Raw genomic sequence first — 21,680 nt, 5'->3', positions numbered from 1 at the left:
CATTCTCACTGTCTTCCATCTTTTTCAGTTTTACAACATCTCTAACCTTTATTGTCAAAAGGAGTTAAGTTCGATTCTTTTTGCGTATACCAAAAAACATATTGCACTGAGGATCCTGTTCTATCCTATATCCTGTGTACCTCACATGATGCTCTGTGGGAATTGGTGAAGCCAAATGGGAAAGACCGGGTACTGCACAACGCTGGATTCTTCAGCAAGATCTCACAGTCTCACATCACAATTGACTTTCATCCATGTTTCTCAAACTTAAAATGTTGGCGTTTTCCAAACTTCTAAGTGTTTGAGGTTAGGTTTAGGCATTTACTCATATTTTTAAGGTTAGGGTTAAGTTTAGACATTAACTCCAAAATCTTAAGGTTAGGCATTAACTCTGAATGGTTAAGGTAAGGGGTTAAGGTTTGGGATAACCCTACACCCAAACGGGGCACTACGTTCATCCACCTCTGCTCTATCTCCCTTCCTCTCAGCTCGTTCCCGCTCAGCCCATCAAAGCTATTCCCTGCTCTGGCACCCCAATGGTGGAACAAGTCCCCCATGACGCAGGACAGCGGAGTCACTACCACCTTCCGGAGACACTTGAAACCCCTCCTCTTTAAGGAATACCTGGAATTATAATAATCCTTCACCCCCCATAAATATATAAAATAAAAGGTTTTCCCTGTTTCAGACATACAACCTTTTGCACCAGCAGCAGATGCTTACACCCATCCACCATCCCCTACACCCAAACAAAACTGAAACCTACTTAATGGTAACAGCGATCACAATTGCCCCTAGTGGCCTTTTTTCACGTCATCTCCGGACTTCCTCAGACATGGATGGATGTCGATATGACTTTATCAAGGGTGACCTGGTGCCTTCATAGCCAACTCCAAGGTTTTGGCTACTACTTTGGTCACATGTAGAGTCTTTGGCTAATGTGTACGCCTATAACCGAATATAGCCTGGTTTCCCTGCCTATTCGAGAGCCCACGACATGGCTAGATGCTTGCGCTGTAACTTATTTTTTGTAGACTGGCCGAAATGAGTCGCTTACCATGTCTATAGGCTCCTTTAAATAGCTCACCTTTCAAACCTATATATGGCTTGAGTGACAGGAAGGGGAGAGCCTATTGAGGTCCAATGTTTTGCATAGCCCCTCCTCTATACACACCTTAACCTGTCAAATCCCCCTTGCGGAATTCTTCAACTCCATTCACCTTATATGGCCACGCACGAAGTTGATTGACGTGTATGTCCACGCCCCTCCACTCGCTACTCTCCTCCTCCTTTGGCTCGCTATGTGTGTTGCCTACTCCCATCCAGCCCGACAATTTTCCTGCGGACGCAGAGCGCGGGGGAAAAGCATCTTGGGGTTGAGCAAGGTTACTACCTAGCAATAACCTACGGATACACATGGAGCCTCCATCATCACTGCAAGTTTTGATCTCACACCAAGTCTAAACTCGTTCATTAGAACCAAGTCTAAACTTGTTCATTAGAGTCCCCAGCAAATAGTGAAACTATATTTTTCCTTCTTTCGGATCTGTTTATGCTTCTTTCTATGCATTATTTTTCCTGATTGAACTGGCACGAACATGGATTTGGACATTTGATTAGGCACAGCCGGATTCCTTTTTTTTCGTGGAACAGTCTCCTTTCTGCACTCTATACACAGAGCATCATCATGGACGTTTTGGCGAATCACGGTATTTTTCAGGAACTCCAGCTCGTGCATGACACCGGCTACTTCTCTGCGATGCCTTCGCTGGAGGAGAACTGGCAGCAGGTGACAATGGAGTTTCAATCGTTAGTTATATCTATAGTTTCAATCGTTAGCTGTTGCTAAATTGCCTGATGATGGTCTGGCAAAGCCGCCTAATTGCTCTCGAATCACTGACATAGGCGTTAACTTTCCTCCAATACCTTGATCACGAGTTCAGAGAGAGGTTGACTATTCTATAGCCTACATGTAATAGTAACTTGTTAAATAGATGAGTGTATGAAACTGCTGGGCTATTGCAATTACATCTTCATACTAGGCAATTCAATCTGCACCGATGTATTGTTAGGCTATTGTTAAGAATATTGCCCTGTGTGATTAACTCGAAACATGGAGTTTAATAGGGACAGGGCCGCAATGTAAACTTGGACAAAGTATGATTGTGTTATGATATTAATAGCGGAGTGCTGTTCTGTGTTGAGCCGAGCGCATGTTGTTATTCGCTGCGGCTGCTGTATCCTTCACTCAGACGGGTGCGCATGGTCTCGGCTGTCAAAAGCAATTAGGGGAAAAGCGGTCATAATTTAGACAGGAAAGATGTAGATCTCTGAATAATAAAAACAGTGCTTTGTGCCTAAATAATACATCTGCTTCCGTCGGATTACTTATTTTGAAACCGTCGGCGGCATGAGGAGAGGAGGTTCCCCCATTCTAATGCATAATGTATTAACGCAGATGCATAGGGGTTGCCGTTCGAGATAAGCAAGTGGTCTTTTTACAAGATGCTGTGGAAATGGGGAATGGGAGGAGAGGGATTATAACGAGGGAATGATATGGTCCAGGAGTCAAGCCTCGGGGTTTCGGAGTCACATTGTGTCATAGTCTTTATTTGCACAGGCTCATTCGTGAAATGTCACGCCGGCAGACACATGGTGAACCCAACGCTCTGCTCTACCTTCCATAGGGCTGCAGGCGTTATTCAACACTGGTCTGGTCTGGTGGGAAGTAAACGGTTTCACTTACTATGCAAGCAAGACAACATGTAAACGTTCAGTTTTCTCTATATGCATAAAGTCTCGATGTTTCTTGTTTTACGCTGTGCATGTAAAGGCATTTAAAGAACCATGCGGTTGCCATGCGGTATGCCATCCACCTGCACTGGATGGAAGCGGTTTGGGAGGATAATTCTCGCCACCAGCATCGCTGGGCTGCAGGCAACAGCAGTGCATGGTCATTTGATGCCGGCTACTTGTGCCAGTAGAGTTCTTCTTGTGTGTAAAGGAAGGCTAGTGGTCAGTCAGTGGTCCATGAACATGGCTCTACTGTCTCTAGCCACCTTCTTAATTGGCTTCCAGATCAGTGTCCAGTCAAGATCAGTGTCCAGTCACACACCAGATATTACAGCAGTCAGTTGATATACTATGTAGCCATTGAGAAATGTCATATTACTGTATTACTGACATGGCTCTGCCCTGGCCTTGGGGAATAAAACCTGTCATCAATCTGGTAGAATCCTGGCCTGGGGGAATAAAACCTGTCATCAATCTGGTAGAATCCTGGCCTTGGGGAATAAAACCTGTCATCAATCTGGTAGAATCCTGGCCTGGGGAATAAAACCTGTCATCAATCTGGTAGAATCCTGGCCTGGGGAAATAAAACCTGTCATCAATCTGGTAGAATCCTGGCCTGGGGGAATAAAACCTGTCATCAATCTGGTAGAATCCTGGCCTAGGGAAATAAAACCTGTCATCAATCTGGTAGAATCCTGGCCTGGGGGAATAAAACCTGTCATCAATCTGGTAGAATCCTGGCCTGGGTGATAAAACCTGTCATCAATCTGGTAGTATCCTGGCCTGGGGGAATAAAACCTGTCATCAATCTGGTAGAATCCTGGCCTGGGGAATAAAACCTGTCATCAATCTGGTAGAATCCTGGCCTTGGGGAATAAAACCTGTCATCAATCTGGTAGAATCCTGGCCTGGGGGAATAAAACCTGTCATCAATCTGGTAGAATCCTGGCCTTGGGGAATAAAACCTGTCATCAATCTGGTAGAATCCTGGCCTGGGGGAATAAAACCTGTCATCAATCTGTGAGAATCCTGGCCTAGAGGAATAAAACCTTTCATCAATCTGGTAGAATCCTGGCCTGGGGAAATAAAACCTGTCATCAATCTGGTAGAATCCTGGCCTAGGGAAATAAAACCTGTCATCAATCTGGTAGAATCCTGGCCTGGGGGAATAAAACCTGTCATCAATCTGGTAGAATCCTGGCCTGGGGAAATAAAACCTGTCATCAATCTGGTAGAATCCTGGCCTGGGGGAATAAAACCTGTCATCAATCTGGTAGAATCCTGGCCTAGGGGAATAAAACCTGTCATCAATCTGGTAGAATCCTGGCCTGGGTGATAAAACCTGTCATCAATCTGGTAGAATCCTGGCCTGGGTGATAAAACCTGTCATCAATCTGGTAGAATCCTGGCCTGGGTGATAAAACCTGTCATCAATCTGGTAGAATCCTGGCCTAGGGAAATAAAACCTGTCATCAATCTGGTAGAATCCTGGCCTAGGGGGAATAAAACCTGTCATCAATCTGGTAGAATCCTGGCCTAGGGGGAATAAAACCTGTCATCAATCTGGTAGAATCCTGGCCTAGGGAAATAAAACCTGTCATCAATCTGGTAGAATCCTGGCCTAGGGGAATAAAACCTGTCATCAATCTGGTAGAATCCTGGCCTAGGGGAATAAAACCTGTCATCAATCTGGTAGAATCCTGGCCTAGGGGAATAAAACCTGTCATCAATCTGGTAGAATCCTGACCTAGGGAAATAAAACCTGTCATCAATCTGACATAGGCCTGCTGTAGTTTCAAAGCATGTTGTTTAGGTTACTAGAGGTTTTACTCTAGAGACACAGATATATTACTGTTTGCCTATTGTATTTACAATGTATATGCTTGCAATATTTCCAAGATGTTTGTGTGAGAGAATGAAAGATATCTCCAGGTCTTGAGTTGACATCCCCAGACCAGATAAGTCATTATAACAGACCTGTCTACCTCCCACTAGCCACTCAGGGACATGCGACTGGCATTGTCCACCTCCATGGAGAAATATTGCCTGTATAAAACACATAAAGCTCTGTCTGACACATGGAACAACGTTGTCTTAATGCCGTGGCCCACAGTAGAGATGTGATGCTTTAACGGATGCTGTGAAAGAGCCTTGGTTTTAAAGGGCACCATATGTTGGACACGACTGGCATTGTCGTGGTGTTCCCTCCTCCCTGTCTGCAGGGCATAAATCAGATGGTTATGGCATCAGCTGCTGGGCCTACACGAGGTGAGACTTGAAGACCATAGAAAATGAATAGGATGTACAATACAATATACGGATTCAGCACCCAACCATAACCTGAGGAGGAGCACATTGCCTGTTTTGTCACATGACTGACTGACCAGCTGCCTTGACTTGAAGGAATTTGTTATTCCCTGTATACCCAGTTGGTAGATGTAGACCTATCACTGGCCACATCGCATGGACCTGTAATGGCTACACTGTAATACAAGGGCTGGCTGACATTGACCTACAGACACAGGCTGTCTGCCCTCCAACACACTCACTTTGTCCTTCAGGGCTCACTCACAATAAGGGGTGTCTAGTCAGTACTCAAGCAACATGGCTGACAATATCACTCTACTATATCAGAGATGTGCTAGGTTTCTAAATGGAGAGAAAGTGATGTAGCATGTCTGTATAGAGGTGCTGCTTTCGTGCATGTTTGTGTGCGTGCGTGTGTGTGCAGGTGCATGTGTGTGTGGGTGCGTGTGTGGAGATCTCCAGCAGCCTGGAAGGCAGCGGTGGTGGTTGATGAGGAGAGATGACTGGGAGAGAAGAGGGAGGGGAGGGGGGGGGGGAGAGGAAAGGAGGAGAGAGGAGAGGAAGAGAAGAGAGAGGAGAGGAGAGGAGAGGGAAGAGAGGGGAGGAAAGGAGAGGAGAGGAGAGGGAAGAGAAGAGGAGAGGAGAGGGGAGAGGAGAGAGAGGGGAGAGGAGAGGAAGAGAAGAGAGAGGAGAGGGAAGAGAAGAGAGAGGAGAGGGAAGAGAAGGGAAGAGGGAGAGGAGAGGAGAGGAGAAAGGAGAGGAAAGAGAGGAGAGGAGAGGAGAGGAGAGGAGAGGAGAGGAGAGGAGAGGAGAGGAGAGGAGAGGAGAGGAGAGGGAGAGGAGAGGAGAGAGAGAGGAGAGGAGAGGAGAGGAGAGGAGAGGAGGACAGTGAGGTAGAGGAGTGAAGTGCCAAGCATGCACATTCACTACTGCAGGGTTTCACATTTCACAGTCCACTGGGCCAAGCCTGCAGGAGCAGAGAGAGAGAGGAAAAAGAGAGAGTGATAGAGAGGGGAGTCAAAGAAAAAGAAAAACATAATATCCTGAAGAGTGAAGAGACACACATGGAGCTGGACTAGCTGACCAGCTTTCCCTTTGACTGACCGGGAATCTGCCCCGGAGTATCTCTAGTGACCTGTTAACCATGACCCTGTCTGCAGCCAGCTGCCAGTGTGTGTGTGTGTGTTGTAATCCTCAGTAGGGCCCCAGCTGCTTTCTCACACATAGCATGCAGACTGGAGGAGGAGAGCACTTACACTCTCCCTCTCTCCTTCCTTCCCTCCTTCCTTCCCCCTCTCGCTCCTTCCTTCCCTCCCTGCTTCCTTCCCTCCTTCCGTCCGTCCCTCTCTCCCCCTCTCTCTCTCTCTCTCTCTCTCTCTCTCTCTCTCTCTCTCTCTCTCTCTCTCTCTCCCTCTCTCTCTCTCTCTCTCTCCCTGCTTCCGTCCGTCCGTCCCTCTCTCTCCCTCCCTCCCTCCCCCTCTCTCTCTCTCTCTCTCTCTCTCTCTCTCTCTCTCTCTCTCTCTCTCTCCTTCCTTCCTTCCTTCCCTCCCTCCCTCCCTCCCTCCCTCCCTCCCTCCCTCCCTCTCCCTCTCTCGCTCTCCTTCCTTCCTTCCCCCCCCTCTCTCTCTCTCTCTCTCTCTCTCTCTCTCTCCCTTCTTCTCCTCTCCTTCCTTCCTTCCTTCCTTCCTTCCTTCCTTCCCTCCCTCTCTCTCTCTCTCTCCTTAGTTAGTATATAAGAGGACGCGTACACAAACACACACACAAACACACACACAAAAACAAACACACACACAAAAACACAAACACACACACACACACACACACGTGAGGACATGACCTCTGAGACTCAGACTGCTGTGTTTCTGATAAGCTTCAGTGGGTTGTGAGTGCATGTTCTGTATGGGGAGATACAGTATACATCTAGCTTATTCTGTGGCTGCCTTCACCACCAAGCCTGCACTCCTCTCTAGAGGGGCCATGTTTTCTCCCCGATTCTGTTCTGATGCTGTTAGGAGCAGTCTTCAATTCAGCCATTCAGTTATAGAGGGATTCAATTGTAGTATTTTGTCCATATTTTTTCCATTCATTTTCATTCATTTCCCCATTCATAGTGAAATATTATCAGACGTGCAGTAAATTCTATGATAAATCACTATCATTATTCAAACTGCACTATCATCATCTGATATGATTCAGATCTCCACATTTCAAAGTAATGAACCGACGTAATACCAATTCTATCATACCATCTCAAAGGAATCGGCAAGAAGACAGACGTTGGTGAGCAAAGCCTTGTTCCAATGGCAGTAATCAAATAGATAATCATCATGTCGATGGAGAGAGGACGGAGAGGACAGAGATTATCCTGAGCTAACACCACTCATGACACACGGTTTATGAAAGGGAGCTTTATGTTGTTGAACATCCTCTCAGGAGTGCGTTACACAGTACTCAGGAACCACTATCTTATGACTGAGGGCCATTTCTTAGAAAACAGGAGGACAGAATTCAAGAGGAAATAGGCCTAACAGAAAACCCCATTCTGTAAGTCTGGGGTGTGTTTGTGTTGTGTGGGGGCTGGGAGCAGAGTAAAATAAGATTTTCCATCTGAGATGGACTAATAAAGTGATATTCTATTCTATTTGCTGTAGCTAAGTCTAATAAAGTGATATTCTATTCTATTTGCTGTAGCTAAGTCTAATAAAGTTATATTCTATTCTATTTGCTGTAGCTAAGTCTAATAAAGTTATATTCTATTCTATTTGCTGTAGCTAAGTCTAATAAAGTTATATTCTTTTCTATTTGTTGTAGCTAAGTCTAATAAAGTTATATTCTTTTCTATTTGTTGTAGCTAAGTCTAATAAAGTTATATTCTATTCTATTTGTTGTAGCTAAGTCTATGTTATATTCTTTTCTACTTTGCTGTAGCTAAGTCTAATAAAGTTATATTATTTTCTATTTGCTGTAGCTAAGTCATCAGACCTGGCATGACAGTTAATTGATAGAGAGAAGCTGGCTAAACCTAACATAGACTGGACCACCGGCTGATCTAATGTATCTAAACCTAACATAGACTGGACCACCAGAGCTGATCTAATGTATCTAAACCTAACATAGACTGGACCACCAGGCTGATCTAATGTATCTAAACCTAACATAGACTGGACCACCAGGTCTGTGTGTATCTAACATTGAACAATAGAGTTTAGAGTGCAATTCAGACCAGATACAATGACTGACAGCAAGGAGATTCTTAATGAGATTCCTATTACACTGTCACAGAGAAAAATAACATGCATACAAGCATTTTAGAAGGCTGTTGCTAAAAGCAATCCCTCATTATTCAACTTGCATTCAAGCACTCCAATGTGAATAATTTCATAATTGTCGTGTGTTGAGTGTCAGGGTCACGCTCTGACCCCAGAGCACATCTTTTAAGTGATCGGACCACAATGTCTGCTAAGAGGTTAGCTCGTCATTCAACAAGCGAGGAGATGATTGCGAGTGATGGGTGGGTGATGCATTGAAAAGGGGGGCGACGGAGAGGTTGAAGTGTTGATGAACTAGAGAAGAGGATGGAGGGAGGAGACGATACATTCATTTGTCTGGCTCGTCTGGTTCGGAGGAGTGGCTGTCACGTCAGTAGCACCCGCTTGGAGAGACGACGAGAGGAGAGGGGGGAAGAGGGGGATGAGGAGGAGGAGGAGGAGAAAGGAGGAGGGAAAGCACATCTTTATGTATGGGTTCTGTCATTTCCGCGCTGGACGAGCACGTCGAGAATATCTGGCAACCCGGCCTGGGGGGATTTGATTAACAGTGGGGAGAGGGAGCCAGTCATTTATTCTCACACCAGACTCACACATGGCCAGGCAATGACTTTCACATCATTTGAGTGGAGATGGGAAGCTGTTACAGTGCTTTAGAGTGATCCGACATGCCTCGTCGCAATTCATCCTGGCATGGCAACCACAGAGAGAGAGAAGGCTCAGACATTGTTCTATCCTCCCCCTCTCTTGGTCTCTGTCTACCTGCCTGCATGTCTGTTTGTCTGTCTGTCTGCCTGTCTGTCTCTGTTTCGTTCTCTCTCTCTCACCATGTGATATAGAAACATCAACCATCATTTCAATTCAACGATTACCTCAGAGAAGGTTCATCATTGTTGTTATCTAAAACCATGGAAAATTGTTCCAACTGAGCAGAGTGTACCAAGGCTACATGGTACTTTACTTGTCTGCTCTGCTCTTCTATAACCTTTGATCCCAGACAAACATCAATGGAAGGTGTCCAAGTATGCCAAATCAATGATCGCCGCTGTTGAAGACCAAACACAAAATCAACCTCAGATCTCTCTAGTCTAGCAACACCTGTTACTAAGCAGCCGGCACCGAGCACCAGGCAGGGTCATTTGTTTGTTTAGTCTGGAACGATAATCCCACTTACCCATGGAACATCGAGGTCTGGAGAATGGAGAATCATCCATGTCCCAAGCCCCCAAGCCCGTGTTGGGTCTTCTTTCTGAAAATGACACTAGCTGTCAAATCTGTTTTCTCCATCCTTTCTGGTAAAGTGGATTGGAGGAGAGGATCCCAGGTTCCCCCCCCCTCTGACCTCCTCCTCCAATGGTCTTTGAGAGAGAGGAGAGGAATGGAGGAAACAAGGACGGAAGAAAGCAAGGATTGACGTCTAGTAACAGCCAAAGAGTCCTTTACTGGGAAGGAGAGAGTTGAAAAAGTAGTGCACTTTAGATCAAAGTAGTGCCCTATATATGGAAAAAGGATGCCATTTCAGATGCACCCAGAGACAGAATGGGGAAGCCTTACAGACAGGAACGTAGTGGAGGGTGCAACGCCTGTGGCTTAGGCATGATTCAGCCTCTGTCATTTGCCATGCAGTAGAGTTACCCATGGGTGATGGTGAGGGATTGGGATATAGAGTTACCCATGGGTGATGGTGAGGGAGATTGGGATATAGAGTTACCCATGGGTGACGGTGAGGGAGATTGGGATATAGAGTTACCCATGGTGATGTAAGGGAGATTGGGATATAGAGTTACCCATGGGTGACGGTGAGGAGATTGGGATATAGAGTTACCCATGGGTGATGGTAAGGGGAGATTGGGATATAGAGTTACCCATGGGTGACGGTGAGGGAGATTGGGATATAGAGTTACCCATGGGTGATGGTGAGGGAGATTGGGATTAGTGTTACCCATGGGTGACGGTGAGGGAGATTGAGATGAATGAGAGAGTGAGGACTGATCACGAGAGTACAGTGCAGTAATGGGAACATGGAGGCATGTGGTTAGATTCAGAATGTAAAGTGACCTTGGCATCATCTACTGTGTCTTCATAGATGGAAGGAGACACAAGGAGAGACAAGGACCATTGACCAAGTGTAAACACTGAAGGTTGTGTTTGTTAATGTCACCCTCATCAGTCACAGGCCTTAAGAGCCTCACGGCGACGGCAGAAGGACCACGACTACGGCTCCCTAAAAGGGACTGTCAGGGATGAAGAACCAACTTGTATGGTTGTTTTAGAGTAGAATACAACTTTTTGTCTATATGTTGCAGCCAACAACAGAAATGTATTCTGCTCTGTTCTCAACCCCCCCAACCTAGCATGGGGTGAAGTGGTGAGTTCCATTATGTTCATTAGAGAATTGTGCCATTGCGTTTCAGGGATGTCGCAACCCGTCATGTGGTGTTCAGGGTAGTCTTGGCACTGAGAAGAGGTTTGTTGTAGGATGCTGAAGATGTGGTGGTTTTGAGTTGCCCAATTAGAACAGGGCATGCATACTATAACCTTACAGGCCTCTCAAGAGAGAGGAGAGAGAGAGAGAGAGAGGAGAGGGGCGTAGAGAGAGAGAGAGGAGAGAGAGAGAGGGGGGGAGAGAGAGAGAGAGAGAGAGAGAGAGAGAGAGAGAGAGAGAGAGAGAGAGAAGAGAGAGAGAGAGAGAAGGGGAGAGGAGGGGAGGGGAGAGGGGAGAGAGAGGAGGGGGAGGGGGGGAGACAGGCAGGCAGAGTTCCTGTGTGTGTAGGGCTGTGTGCCTTCAGCTCTGTGGCCCAATATGCAAACCCAGCGGTATTTCCATATGCTCTGAGTAATCATTTCCTCAGTTCCAACACGACCTGGCCGCTCTCCAGTCAGCCAGTGTGTGTCAGGACCTCGATGTAATGTCCTCCCTCCCTCCCTACCTCCCTCCCTCCCTCTGCTGTCTCTCACTCAGAGCAATGCAGGCTGCTGGCTGGACCCAGCTACTGGAATACAATACACACCGTCAGCTGTAGTGCATCAGCGGTGGCTAGGCTAGGTCTATACTATAGACAGTAATGCCTAGGCTTTAGCTCAGAGGGCTAACTTCAGAACTAGATTTGAACCCCGGTCAGTTACATTGTGGTTCACCAAACCACCTATGTTGCAATAGCAGCTACAGGCTAACTGCTGGGATTGGAGGAGAGGAGCGTGGCTGGTTTTACAGAAACTAATGCTAGGCTGCTGAACTGGTAAAGTCTCCAGACTATCTATCCTTCAGTGGTTTAATGAATCCTGGGGCAAGTCATTCCTCACTGTCTTCTACTTACATCAGTGGCATGGTTTTGTACAGTACTATTGGTCTGTCTCATTGCACTACCAGTATAGAACCTATAGAAGGCCTATATTTGGCCAAAGAGGATATCCTTCAACCAGTTGATCCTATTTACTGTAATCTTGTGACACCAGGTTGTGTCCTGCAGCAATCATAGAGCAAATGTATATCTATGATGTTCTGTCTCCCAGGCAACACACAATTGACTGTATCCCCCACCTCTCCCTGACCCACTACATTAATGTACACTCTTGGCCTAGATAGGCCATAAACATTTGGTTATAAAAACGAGCAAATTAATTACCCAGTAAAAACAAATGGCTTTGGTGTAACATTGGGCGCCTCAGACAGTTCCAACAGGGGGGAAGGTATTTGGGTCGCCAGCTATTTTAGTCCCGGTGATGTTGCCGGGAATACCTTAGGGAACAGCCTGTGTTTTATAAGGAGTCCATCAATAATGTTGGACTGTGTGTCTGGAGGGGGATGGGGAGTGGAAGTATGTGTGAGGGGGAGGAGTGTGTGTGTGTATGTGTGTGTGTGTGTGTGTGTGTGTGTGTGTGTGTGTGTGTGTGTGTGTGTGTGTGTGTGTGTGTGTGTGTGTGTGTGTGTGTGTGTGTGTGTGTGTGTGAGTGTGTGTGTGTGTGTGAGTGTGTGTGTGAGTGTGTGTATGTGTGTGTATGAGGGGGAGGAGTGTGTGTTTGTGTGAGAGTGTGTGTGAGTGTGTGTGTGTGTGTGTGTGTGAGAGGGAGCTTTAGCAAGGCACAGGATCTATGTGGATGGTGTGATCTGTGTACATTATTACCTGTATACTTCTACATACCCTACTGTATAATGATGTGTTCTTGTTGTAGCCTGCTGGGATCACTCTCTCTACGAGGTTCAGTGGAGCAGGTCCCATATGTTCACTTAAATCACAACTAGTCTGAATGATTTAAGCCTGAACTGCTGCAACCAGTGAACCCACCACCAAGGGACTGCGGTCTAATGTTTTCCTTCAACACGGTCCCCATAGCTCCAACCAACCATGCAACATCAAGCACACCTCTGCACCACAGATCCATTATGGGAAGCATTCACTCATTCATTCATTCATTCATTCAAACACTCCCTCAAGCACCTGTGGCTGATCTCTCAGTGCAAAGTGAATGGCACTCTCTCTGGTAAGTGGTGAACAAACACAGGGAATACTAGCCCAGATATGGCTTGTAGAAAGGTGAGTTGGGGAATGGTTGTGGTTGGGTTGAGATGAGATGAGGTCGTGTTTACAACTTCTCCTAAAGCCAGTCCTCTAATGTCTGAGATCTGGTGCTACGTGACTAAGGTGGAAACTAACTATAGGGTAACAAAAGATCCCTGTACCATGAAAGACTGTCTTCCACGACATCTTTTTGACTAGAGATGTGAACCTGTGGTTTTAGATTGGATGGGGGCTTTGGGACTGACTTTTCTAAATATATGGAACTGATTTTATTAATGGATATATCGGGTAAACTCTTCAGTCTCACCTTTCATACAATACTGCACTCATTTCCTTTAAATGGGACATTACAAAATAGGCTTCCAGGCCTGAACCAATCAAACATAGGCTCACAAAATAGGCTTCCAAGCCTGAACCAATCAAATACAGGCTTACAAAACCGAGGTCCAGTCTGTTGTTTAGAGGTGTTTACAGACTACATTACTATAGTGTCTGACTCATACTATGCCCTGTGTCCATGTGACAGACAGCTCACACACCACACACACTCTCTCACACAACACACACTCACTCACACAACACACACTCACACACACACACACACACACACACAGAAGAAAAAGTCTGGTTGTAGTGCTTCTGTCTTCACTAAAAATATTTATTAAAAGTTATTAAAAGAGGCTCAGTTATAAAAAAAGATGCTCAGTTATTAAAAGAGGCTCAGTTATAAAAAGATGCTCAGTTATAAAAAGATGCTCAGTTATAAAAAGATGCTCAGTTATAAAAAGATGCTCAGTTATAAAAAGAGTCTCAGTTATAAAAAATAGGCTCAGTTATTAAAAGAGCCTCAGTTATTAAAAGAGGCTCAGTTATTAAAAGATGCTCAGTTATAAAAATAGGCTCAGTTATAAAAAAAAATATGCTCAGTTATTAAAAAGAGGCTCAGTTATTAAAAGAGGCTCAGTTATAAAAAGATGCTCAGTTATAAAAAGATGCTCAGTTATTAAAAGATGCTCAGTTATTAAAAGAGGCTCAGTTATAAAAAGATGCTCAGTTATAAAAAAGATGCTCAGTTATTAAAAGAGGTTCAGTTATAAAAAGAGGCTCAGTTATAAAACAATATATGCTCAGTTATTAAAAGAGGCTCAGTTATTAAAAGAGGCTCAGTTATTAAAAGAGGCTCAGTTATAAAAAGATGCTCAGTTATAAAAAGATGCTCAGTTATTAAAAAGATGCTCAGTTATAAAAAGATGCTCAGTTATAAAAAAGATGCTCAGTTATAAAAAAGATGCTCAGTTATTAAAAGAGGCTCAGTTATAAAAAGATGCTCAGTTATTAAAAGATGCTCAGTTATTAAAAGAGGCTCAGCTATAAAAAAGAGACTCAGTTATTAAAAGAGGCTCAGTTATAAAAAGAGTCTCAGTTATTAAAAGAGGCTCAGTTATTAAAAGAGGCTCAGTTATAAAAAGAGGCTCAGTTATTAAGAGGCTCAGTTAAAGAAAAAATACTCAGTTATAAAGGGCTCAGTTATAGGGAGGAAATTGGGATTAAAAGTGCTTTCACTCTGTTTCAGCGTTTCACTGAGGAGGGCAAACTCGGGGCAGAGAGGGTGAGTGGGTTCAAGCAACGTTGCGTGCTTCCTTCCGCGGCACAGTCCTCAATGGGCACAGAACACTAAACAGCCTATTCTTCCATTCTATCTCTTGGAGGAGAGCCCGCTGCAGTGGCAACAGAGACATATTTTGTTCAATATTTAAGCAGCTTGGCTAATCTGTGTTCCTGAGGTTTGTTTTAAAAGCGTTCCTGTGTGAATGAAGACAGGGAAGAACGACAGATTGCCTCTTTCTTCTGGCTTATACATCCCCCCAGTTAAACCTGGAGGAGGGAATTTGCAATCACACACACGTAAACAATTTTGACCTCATGAACATTAACCCGTCACCTAAGACCGTAGCAGGGTGCGGTAACCTGCTTTCAGAAGATCCTGTCTTTTTCACTCTTGAACCTTAATTAACCTAATTGGGAGCATATCTCAATGCTGTGGTTGGTGGAGATGTTCCCTCTTGACCTCTAGTTAACCTCTGTGGGAGCAAATGTCAATGCTGTGGTTGGTGGAGTTGTCCCTCTTGACCCCTAGTTAACCTCAGTGGGGGCATATCTCAATGCTGTAATCGTGGTTGGTGGAGTTGACTCTGTGACCCCTAGTTAACCTCAGTGGGGGCATATCTCAATGCTGTAATCAGTGGTTGGTGGAGTTGACTCTCGTGACCCCTAGTTAACCTCAGTGGGGGCATATCTCAATGCTGTAATCAGTGGTTGGTGGAGTTGACTCTCGTGACCCCTAGTTAACCTCAGTGGGGCATATCTCAATGCTGTAATCAGTGGAGTTGTCCCTCTTGACCCCTAGTTAACCTCAGTGGGGGCATATCTCAATGCTTTAATCAGTGGTTGGTGGAGTTGACCCTCTTGGACCCCTAGTTAACCTCAGTGGGGGCATATCTCAATGCTGTAATCAGTGGTTGGTTGAGTTGACCCTCTTGACCCCTAGTTAACCTCAGTGGGGGCATATCTTAATGCTGTAATCAGTGGTTGGTTGAGTTGACCCTCTTGACCCCTAGTTAACCTCAGTGGGAGCATATCTTAATGCTGTAATCAGTGGAGTTCACCCTCTTGACCCCTAGTTAACCTCAGTGGGACAGGAGCAGTTAGGGTTAAGTGCCTTGCTCAAGGGCACACGACAGATTTTTCACCTAGTCGGCTCGGGATTTGAACCAGCAACCTTTCTGTTACTGGCCCAATGCTCTTTACCGCTAGGCATCCTGCCACCCGTAACACCGTGCAGCAGACAGGAACAAACCCTAATAGGTCTTATCTGTACAGAGACAGTTTATTTAGCCTGTTCTCCATTCTGGACGACGTGACTTGGATGCCCATTCTGTATCTGCACCAAGCCTTTTGACTGGCAACTGTATGAAGAGGAAGCTGACTTTTTCCGGTTCGCTGTTCCCTTTATCTCTCCCCTCTCTCTCCTCTGCCTCTGCCTTTGCCTCTGCCTCTGCCTCTGTTATCACCCCCCCCACAGCTCTTTTGTTTCGCCGAACTCATTTCCAGCCGAGTGCCATTCTCTCTGCCCTGTCATTGTGTGTGGTAATGAAGATTAGCTAGCCTGTGGCTCACAATGGGGTACCCAAATCCGCCATACAGATGACTCCAAATCCCCACGCAAACTGTTAACCCTGGTGTAAAAGCTTGTCTTCCACCCAACCCTTATCCTAACCCGCTCCAACCCTTTCCGTGTCGGTGGGGGTAATACTCTTCCGGCCGATTGACTGGTTGAATGGGAATGGCTGTTTCCTGATTAGATTAGCGTGTTTGGCCGCCGAGAGGAGAGTCGCTACACCGATAAACAGCAGCTCATCCAAAGCCAGTTAAAGAGACAAGGATCCTCTCCCCAGTGAGCTCCACTACCGTCGCTCTAGTCTCTCCAGTCACTGGGATAATCCACTGGGCTTGGCTCCTCTCCCCACAACTTCTCTATTTCCCCAATACTAACTCACCTCCCTCTCCTCCTTTCTCCTCTCTTGTCTCCCGCCTCCTCTCCTCTTTCTCCTATTTCCCTCTTCCTTTCCTCTCCTCTCTTCAAATCTCTTCTCCTCCCCTCTTCTCTCGTCTTCCCCCCTTCTTCTCTCTCTCCTCTCATTGTCACCTTTTCTTCTTCTCTTCTCTTCTCTTCTCTTCTCTTCTCTTCTCTTCTCTTCTCTTCTCTTCTCTTCTCTTCTCTTCTCTTCTCTTCTCTTCTCTTCTCTTCTCTTCTCTTCTCTTCTCCCTCTCCTCTCTTCTCAACTCCTGACAGTGTCTTCCCCCTTTCCTCTCCCTCCTCTCCTCTCCTCTAATTTCCACCCTCTGTTCTCCCTCCTCTCCTCCCCTGTCCTCTCCATCCTCTCTTCGTTGCCAGCACACACGTGTGTTTTCACAGCACGTCACAACCAAATTAGACTGCTCATCAGAAGAATACATTTGGTTTGCTTTTCTGATGCACTGCATGATGTTGCCTCAGCAATTCTCCTAATCTTTAATTACTTTTCTTCTAGAAGGATTTGCATCTTGAATCAGTCTGTCCATTTACCGTAGAATGTGTCAGATCGTGTACCGACAGTTGTATACTGACAAACAGTTGTATACTGACAGCATGTATCAAGTGGAAGTGCATAACTCCCTGCTGTTTTTATTGGTATTGAATTATAAAGTAGGCCAACTGTGCGGCGGGTTTGTTGCAGTCTGAGCACACCGGGACTGCGTCCCAAATGGCACCCTATTCCCTATGTAGTGCACTACTTTTGACCCAGGCCCATGGGGAATAGGGTGCCATTTGGGACGCAGTCCAGGTCTGCAGCCGGCTGAAGTTAGCTGCCATGCTGGATCATTGGCTGAAGAAGGATGTGTGGGGTAGTAGCGGTGAGTAGTTAACAGTGTTGCGGCAGAAAAGCAATGGGAAATGTATTTCCGTTCCATTTAGCAGAGGTTACCAGGTCTGCGATCTCTCTGCACCCTGTGAGCGGTGGCCTTTCCCTGGAGGAAAGAGGGACTGCTGATGGGCTTTGTAGTTCCCCGCGCCTTCCCTCCATGACTGATTGTCATAGTTTATAGATGTTTGTAGGTGGGGTCCTCTTTTTGTGTGCTTCATAAGAGAGCTGGAGTTAGTCTTTGACCTCCAAAGTGGTCAGACAATGTGGGGGCCATCTAGTAAAGCAGGATCTTGACCTTAATTGAAGCTCCCCTTTCTTTACTCTCAGTGCTGACTGCACTTCACTGTCAACGTTTTGGATTGGCTGCACCAGGAAGAGACGGCCAGGTCACTCTTGTTAGCTCCACACGTTGGTCCCTGTCTGAATGATGGTATAACTCCTGTTAGCTCCACATGTTGGTCCCTGTCTGAATGATGGTATAACTCTTGTTAGCTCCACACGTTGGTCCCTGTCTGAATGATGGTATAACTCCTGTTAGCTCCAGAAGCATGTTGGTCCCTGTCTGAATGATGGTATAACTCCTGTTAGCTCCACATGTTGGTCCCTGTCTGAATGATGGTATAACTCCTGTTAGCTCCACATGTTGGTCCCTGTCTGAATGATGGTATAACTCCTGTTAGCTCCACATGTTGGTCCCTGTCTCAGACTGGTGGTATAACTCCTGTTGGCTCCACATGTTGGTCCCTGTCTGAATGATGGTATAACTCCTGTTAGCTCCACATGTTGGTCCCTGTCTGAATGATGGTATAACTCCTGTTAGCTCCACACGTTGGTCCCTGTCTGAATGATGGTATAACTCCTGTTAGCTCCACATGTTGGTCCCTTTCTCAGACTGATGGTATAACTCCTGTTAGCTCCACACGTTGGTCCCTGTCTGAATGATGGTATAACTCCTGTTAGCTCCACATGTTGGTCCCTTTCTCAGACTGATGGTATAACTCCTGTTAGCTCCACACGTTGGTCCCTGTCTGAATGATGGTATAACTCCTGTTAGCTCCACATGTTGGTCCCTGTCTCAGACTGATGGTATAACTCCTGTTAGCTCCACATGTTGGTCCCTGTCTGAATGATGGTATAACTCCTGTTAGCTCCACACGTTGGTCCCTGTCTGAATGATGGTATAACTCCTGTTAGCTCCACACGTTGGTCCCTGTCTGAATGATGGTATAACTCCTGTTAGCTCCACATGTTGGTCCCTGTCTCAGACTGGTGGTATAACTCCTGTTAGCTCCACACGTTGGTCCCTGTCTGAATGATGGTATAACTCCTGTTAGCTCCACATGTTGGTCCCTGTCTCAGACTGGTGGTATAACTCCTGTTAGCTCCACATGTTGGTCCCTGTCTGAATGATGGTATAACTCCTGTTAGCTCCACATGTTGGTCCCTGTCTGAATGATGGTATAACTCCTGTTAGCTCCACATGTTGGTCCCTGTCTGAATGATGGTATAACTCCTGTTAGCTCCACACGTTGGTCCCTGTCTGAATGATGGTATAACTCCTGTTAGCTCCACATGTTGGTCCCTGTCTGACTGGTGGTATAACTCCTGTTAGCTCCACACGTTGGTCCCTGTCTGAATGATGGTATAACTCCTGTTAGCTCCACACGTTGGTCCCTGTCTGAATGATGGTATAACTCCTGTTAGCTCCCACATGTTGGTCCCTGTCTGAATGATGGTATAACTCCTGTTAGCTCCACATGTTGGTCCCTGTCTGAATGATGGTATAACTCCTGTTAGCTCCACACGTTGGTCCCTGTCTGAATGATGGTATAACTCCTGTTAGCTCCACATGTTGGTCCCTGTCTGAATGATGGTATAACTCCTGTTAGCTCCACACGTTGGTCCCTGTCTGAATGATGGTATAACTCCTGACTGTCTGAAATAGATCTGCATGGTTCTGGAAGCAAAGCCCATTAAAACTGCCCTGAAGGACCTGGGAGCAAAGCCCTTTAAACCTGCTCTGAAAGACCTGGGAGCAAAGCCCTTTGAACCTGCCCTGAAGGATCTGGGAGCAAAGCCCTTTAAACCTGCCCTCAAGGATCTGGGAGCAAATCCCTTTAAACCTGCCCTCAAGGATCTGGGAGAAAAGCCCTTTAAACCTGCCATGAAGGATCTGGGAGCAAAGCCCTTTAAACCTGCCCTGAAGGATCTGGGAGAAAAGCCCTTTAAACCTGCCATGAAGGATCTGGGAGCAAAGCCCTTTAAACCTGCCATGAAGGATCTGGGAGATTATATTGTGAGGGTAATGTCGTCTGATAAGAGCTGTGTGTGTAATTATCTAACATCTCTGCTCCGCTTGGCGTCACCGGTCTCTAGCGCCTCTTAAGTGGTGGCAGAAGGTGTTGGATCTCGCTGAACCTAACCTCTACCACCCCATGTGAAATATATATTTGTTTAGGCTTGGCTCTGTAGTTTAAAAAGGCTATATTCTAAGCGTTCTCTCACTCAGATCAGTACGGAGAATTGAGTAATGTCTTCTTCCCTGTGAACAGTCCAGTCAATCAGGCTGTAACGTAACAAAATGGGGAAAAAGTCAAGGGGTCTGAATACTTTCCGAATGCACTGTATATACTGTACAAAAGTATGTGGACAGCCCTTCAAATTAGTGGATTCGGCTATTTCAGCCACACCCGTTGCTGGCAGATGTACAAAATTGAGCACACAGCCGTGCAATCTCCATAGACAAACATTGGCAGTAGAATAGCCTTACTGAAGAAATCAGTGACTTTCAACGTGGCACCGTCATTGGATGCCACCTTTCCATCAAGTCAGTTTGTCAAAGCAACGTCAGCACAAGAACTGTTCGTCGGGAGCTTCATGAGATCGGTTCCCATGGCCGAGCAGCTGAACACAAGCCTAAGATCACAATGCGCAATGCCAAGCGTCAGCTGCCATTGGACTCTGGAGCAGTGGAAACGCGTTCTCTAGAGTGATGAATCATGATTCACAATTTGGCAGTCCGACGGACGAATCTGGGTTTGGCGGATGCCAGGAGAACGCTACCTGCCCTAATGCATAGTGCCAACTGTAAAGTTTGGTGCAGGAGGAATAATGGTCTGGGGCTGTTTTTAATGGTTCGGGCTAGGCCCCTTAGTTCCTCTGAAGGGAGATCTTAACTCTACAGCATACAATGACATTCTAGACGATTCAATGCCCCCGTGCACAAAGTGAGGTCCATACAGAAAGGGTTTGTCAAGATCAGTGTGGAAGAACTTGACTGGCCTGCACAGAGCCCTGACCTCAACCCCATCAAACACCTTTGGGATGAATTGGAACGCCGACTGCGAGCCAGGCCTAATTGCCCAACATCAGTGCCCGACCTCACTAATGCTCTTGTGGCTGAATGGAAGCAAGTCCCCACAGCAATGTTCCAACCTTAAGTGGAAAGCCTTCCCAGAAGAGTGGAGGCTGTTATAGCAGCAAAGGGGGGACCAACTCCATATTAATGCCCATGATTTTGGAATGAGATGTTCGACGAGCAGGGGGTCCACATACTTTTGGTCATGTAGTGTATCTCTCTGTGCTCTACAGCTTCTTAGATCTGCGTCTGGCTGAGATAGCATTCAGTGCAGGTGCAGGAAGGAAGAGAGGGGCTGAGGAGCAGGGGGAAGGGGATATGAGGTGGGGGAGAGGGGTGGGGGGGCAGGAGGGACATTTCTAAGTATTGCTCAGCGAAGTCACAAATTACCCTCTGGGAGGGCCACGAGGGCTTCTGCTGATGAAATCACGCACTGCCGCATCATATCGCATGGATTTGTTGTTGTGACTGTGCAAACCCACACACACACCCACACACACACACACAGGGATGGAGCCAGGCAGTCAAACGACTGGCTTGAGTCAGGCTGCTGGAGAACGGTCATTTGGCTGGTGTCACCAGTGAGGCAGCACATCGAAGCTTCTCATTGGTGGACAGGACAGGCACCTGACTTGACAGATGACCCATGTCGCTGCAGATTTCATGGAGCTAATAGTGATGCCACTATACACTCTAAGTGGCCAGTTTATTAGGTACACCACCCCGTTCATGAAAATGGTTCTCTCCCACAGACAGTGAGTCAAGTGGCAGTGGCTTGCTATATAGAGCAGGCAGACAGGCATCAAGGCATTCAGGTACTGTTTGATTGAACGTTAGAATGGGCAAAACGAATGACCTAAGCGACTTTGAGCATGGTAAGATTGTCAGTCCCAGGCGCGCTGGTTCCAGTATCTCAGAAACGGCCGGCCTCCTGGGATTTTCACGCACGACAGTGTCTAGGGTTTACCGA

The 21,680-nt window shown here is 46.3% G+C and overlaps 1 protein-coding gene across 1 annotated transcript in view; it reads left to right on the top strand.

Annotated features, from left to right (window-relative positions):
• The first annotated feature begins 1,334 nt into the window (after nucleotides 1-1,334).
• The window catches only part of LOC123481731 (Krueppel-like factor 7), a 42,484-nt gene continuing 22,138 nt past the window's right edge, over nucleotides 1,335-21,680 (top strand). Inside the window, exon 1 of the mRNA XM_045206506.1 lies at nucleotides 1,335-1,789. Coding sequence (XP_045062441.1) covers nucleotides 1,688-1,789 — 102 coding nt within the window. The 5' untranslated portion in view covers nucleotides 1,335-1,687. The remainder of the gene's footprint in view (nucleotides 1,790-21,680) is intronic.

Source organism: Coregonus clupeaformis, chromosome 23, assembly GCF_020615455.1.
Source record: "Coregonus clupeaformis isolate EN_2021a chromosome 23, ASM2061545v1, whole genome shotgun sequence".
Classification (NCBI taxonomy): Eukaryota; Metazoa; Chordata; class Actinopteri; order Salmoniformes; family Salmonidae; genus Coregonus; species Coregonus clupeaformis.
Note: the sequence above shows the minus strand (reverse complement) of the source record. Positions and strands in the feature narration are given on the sequence as shown.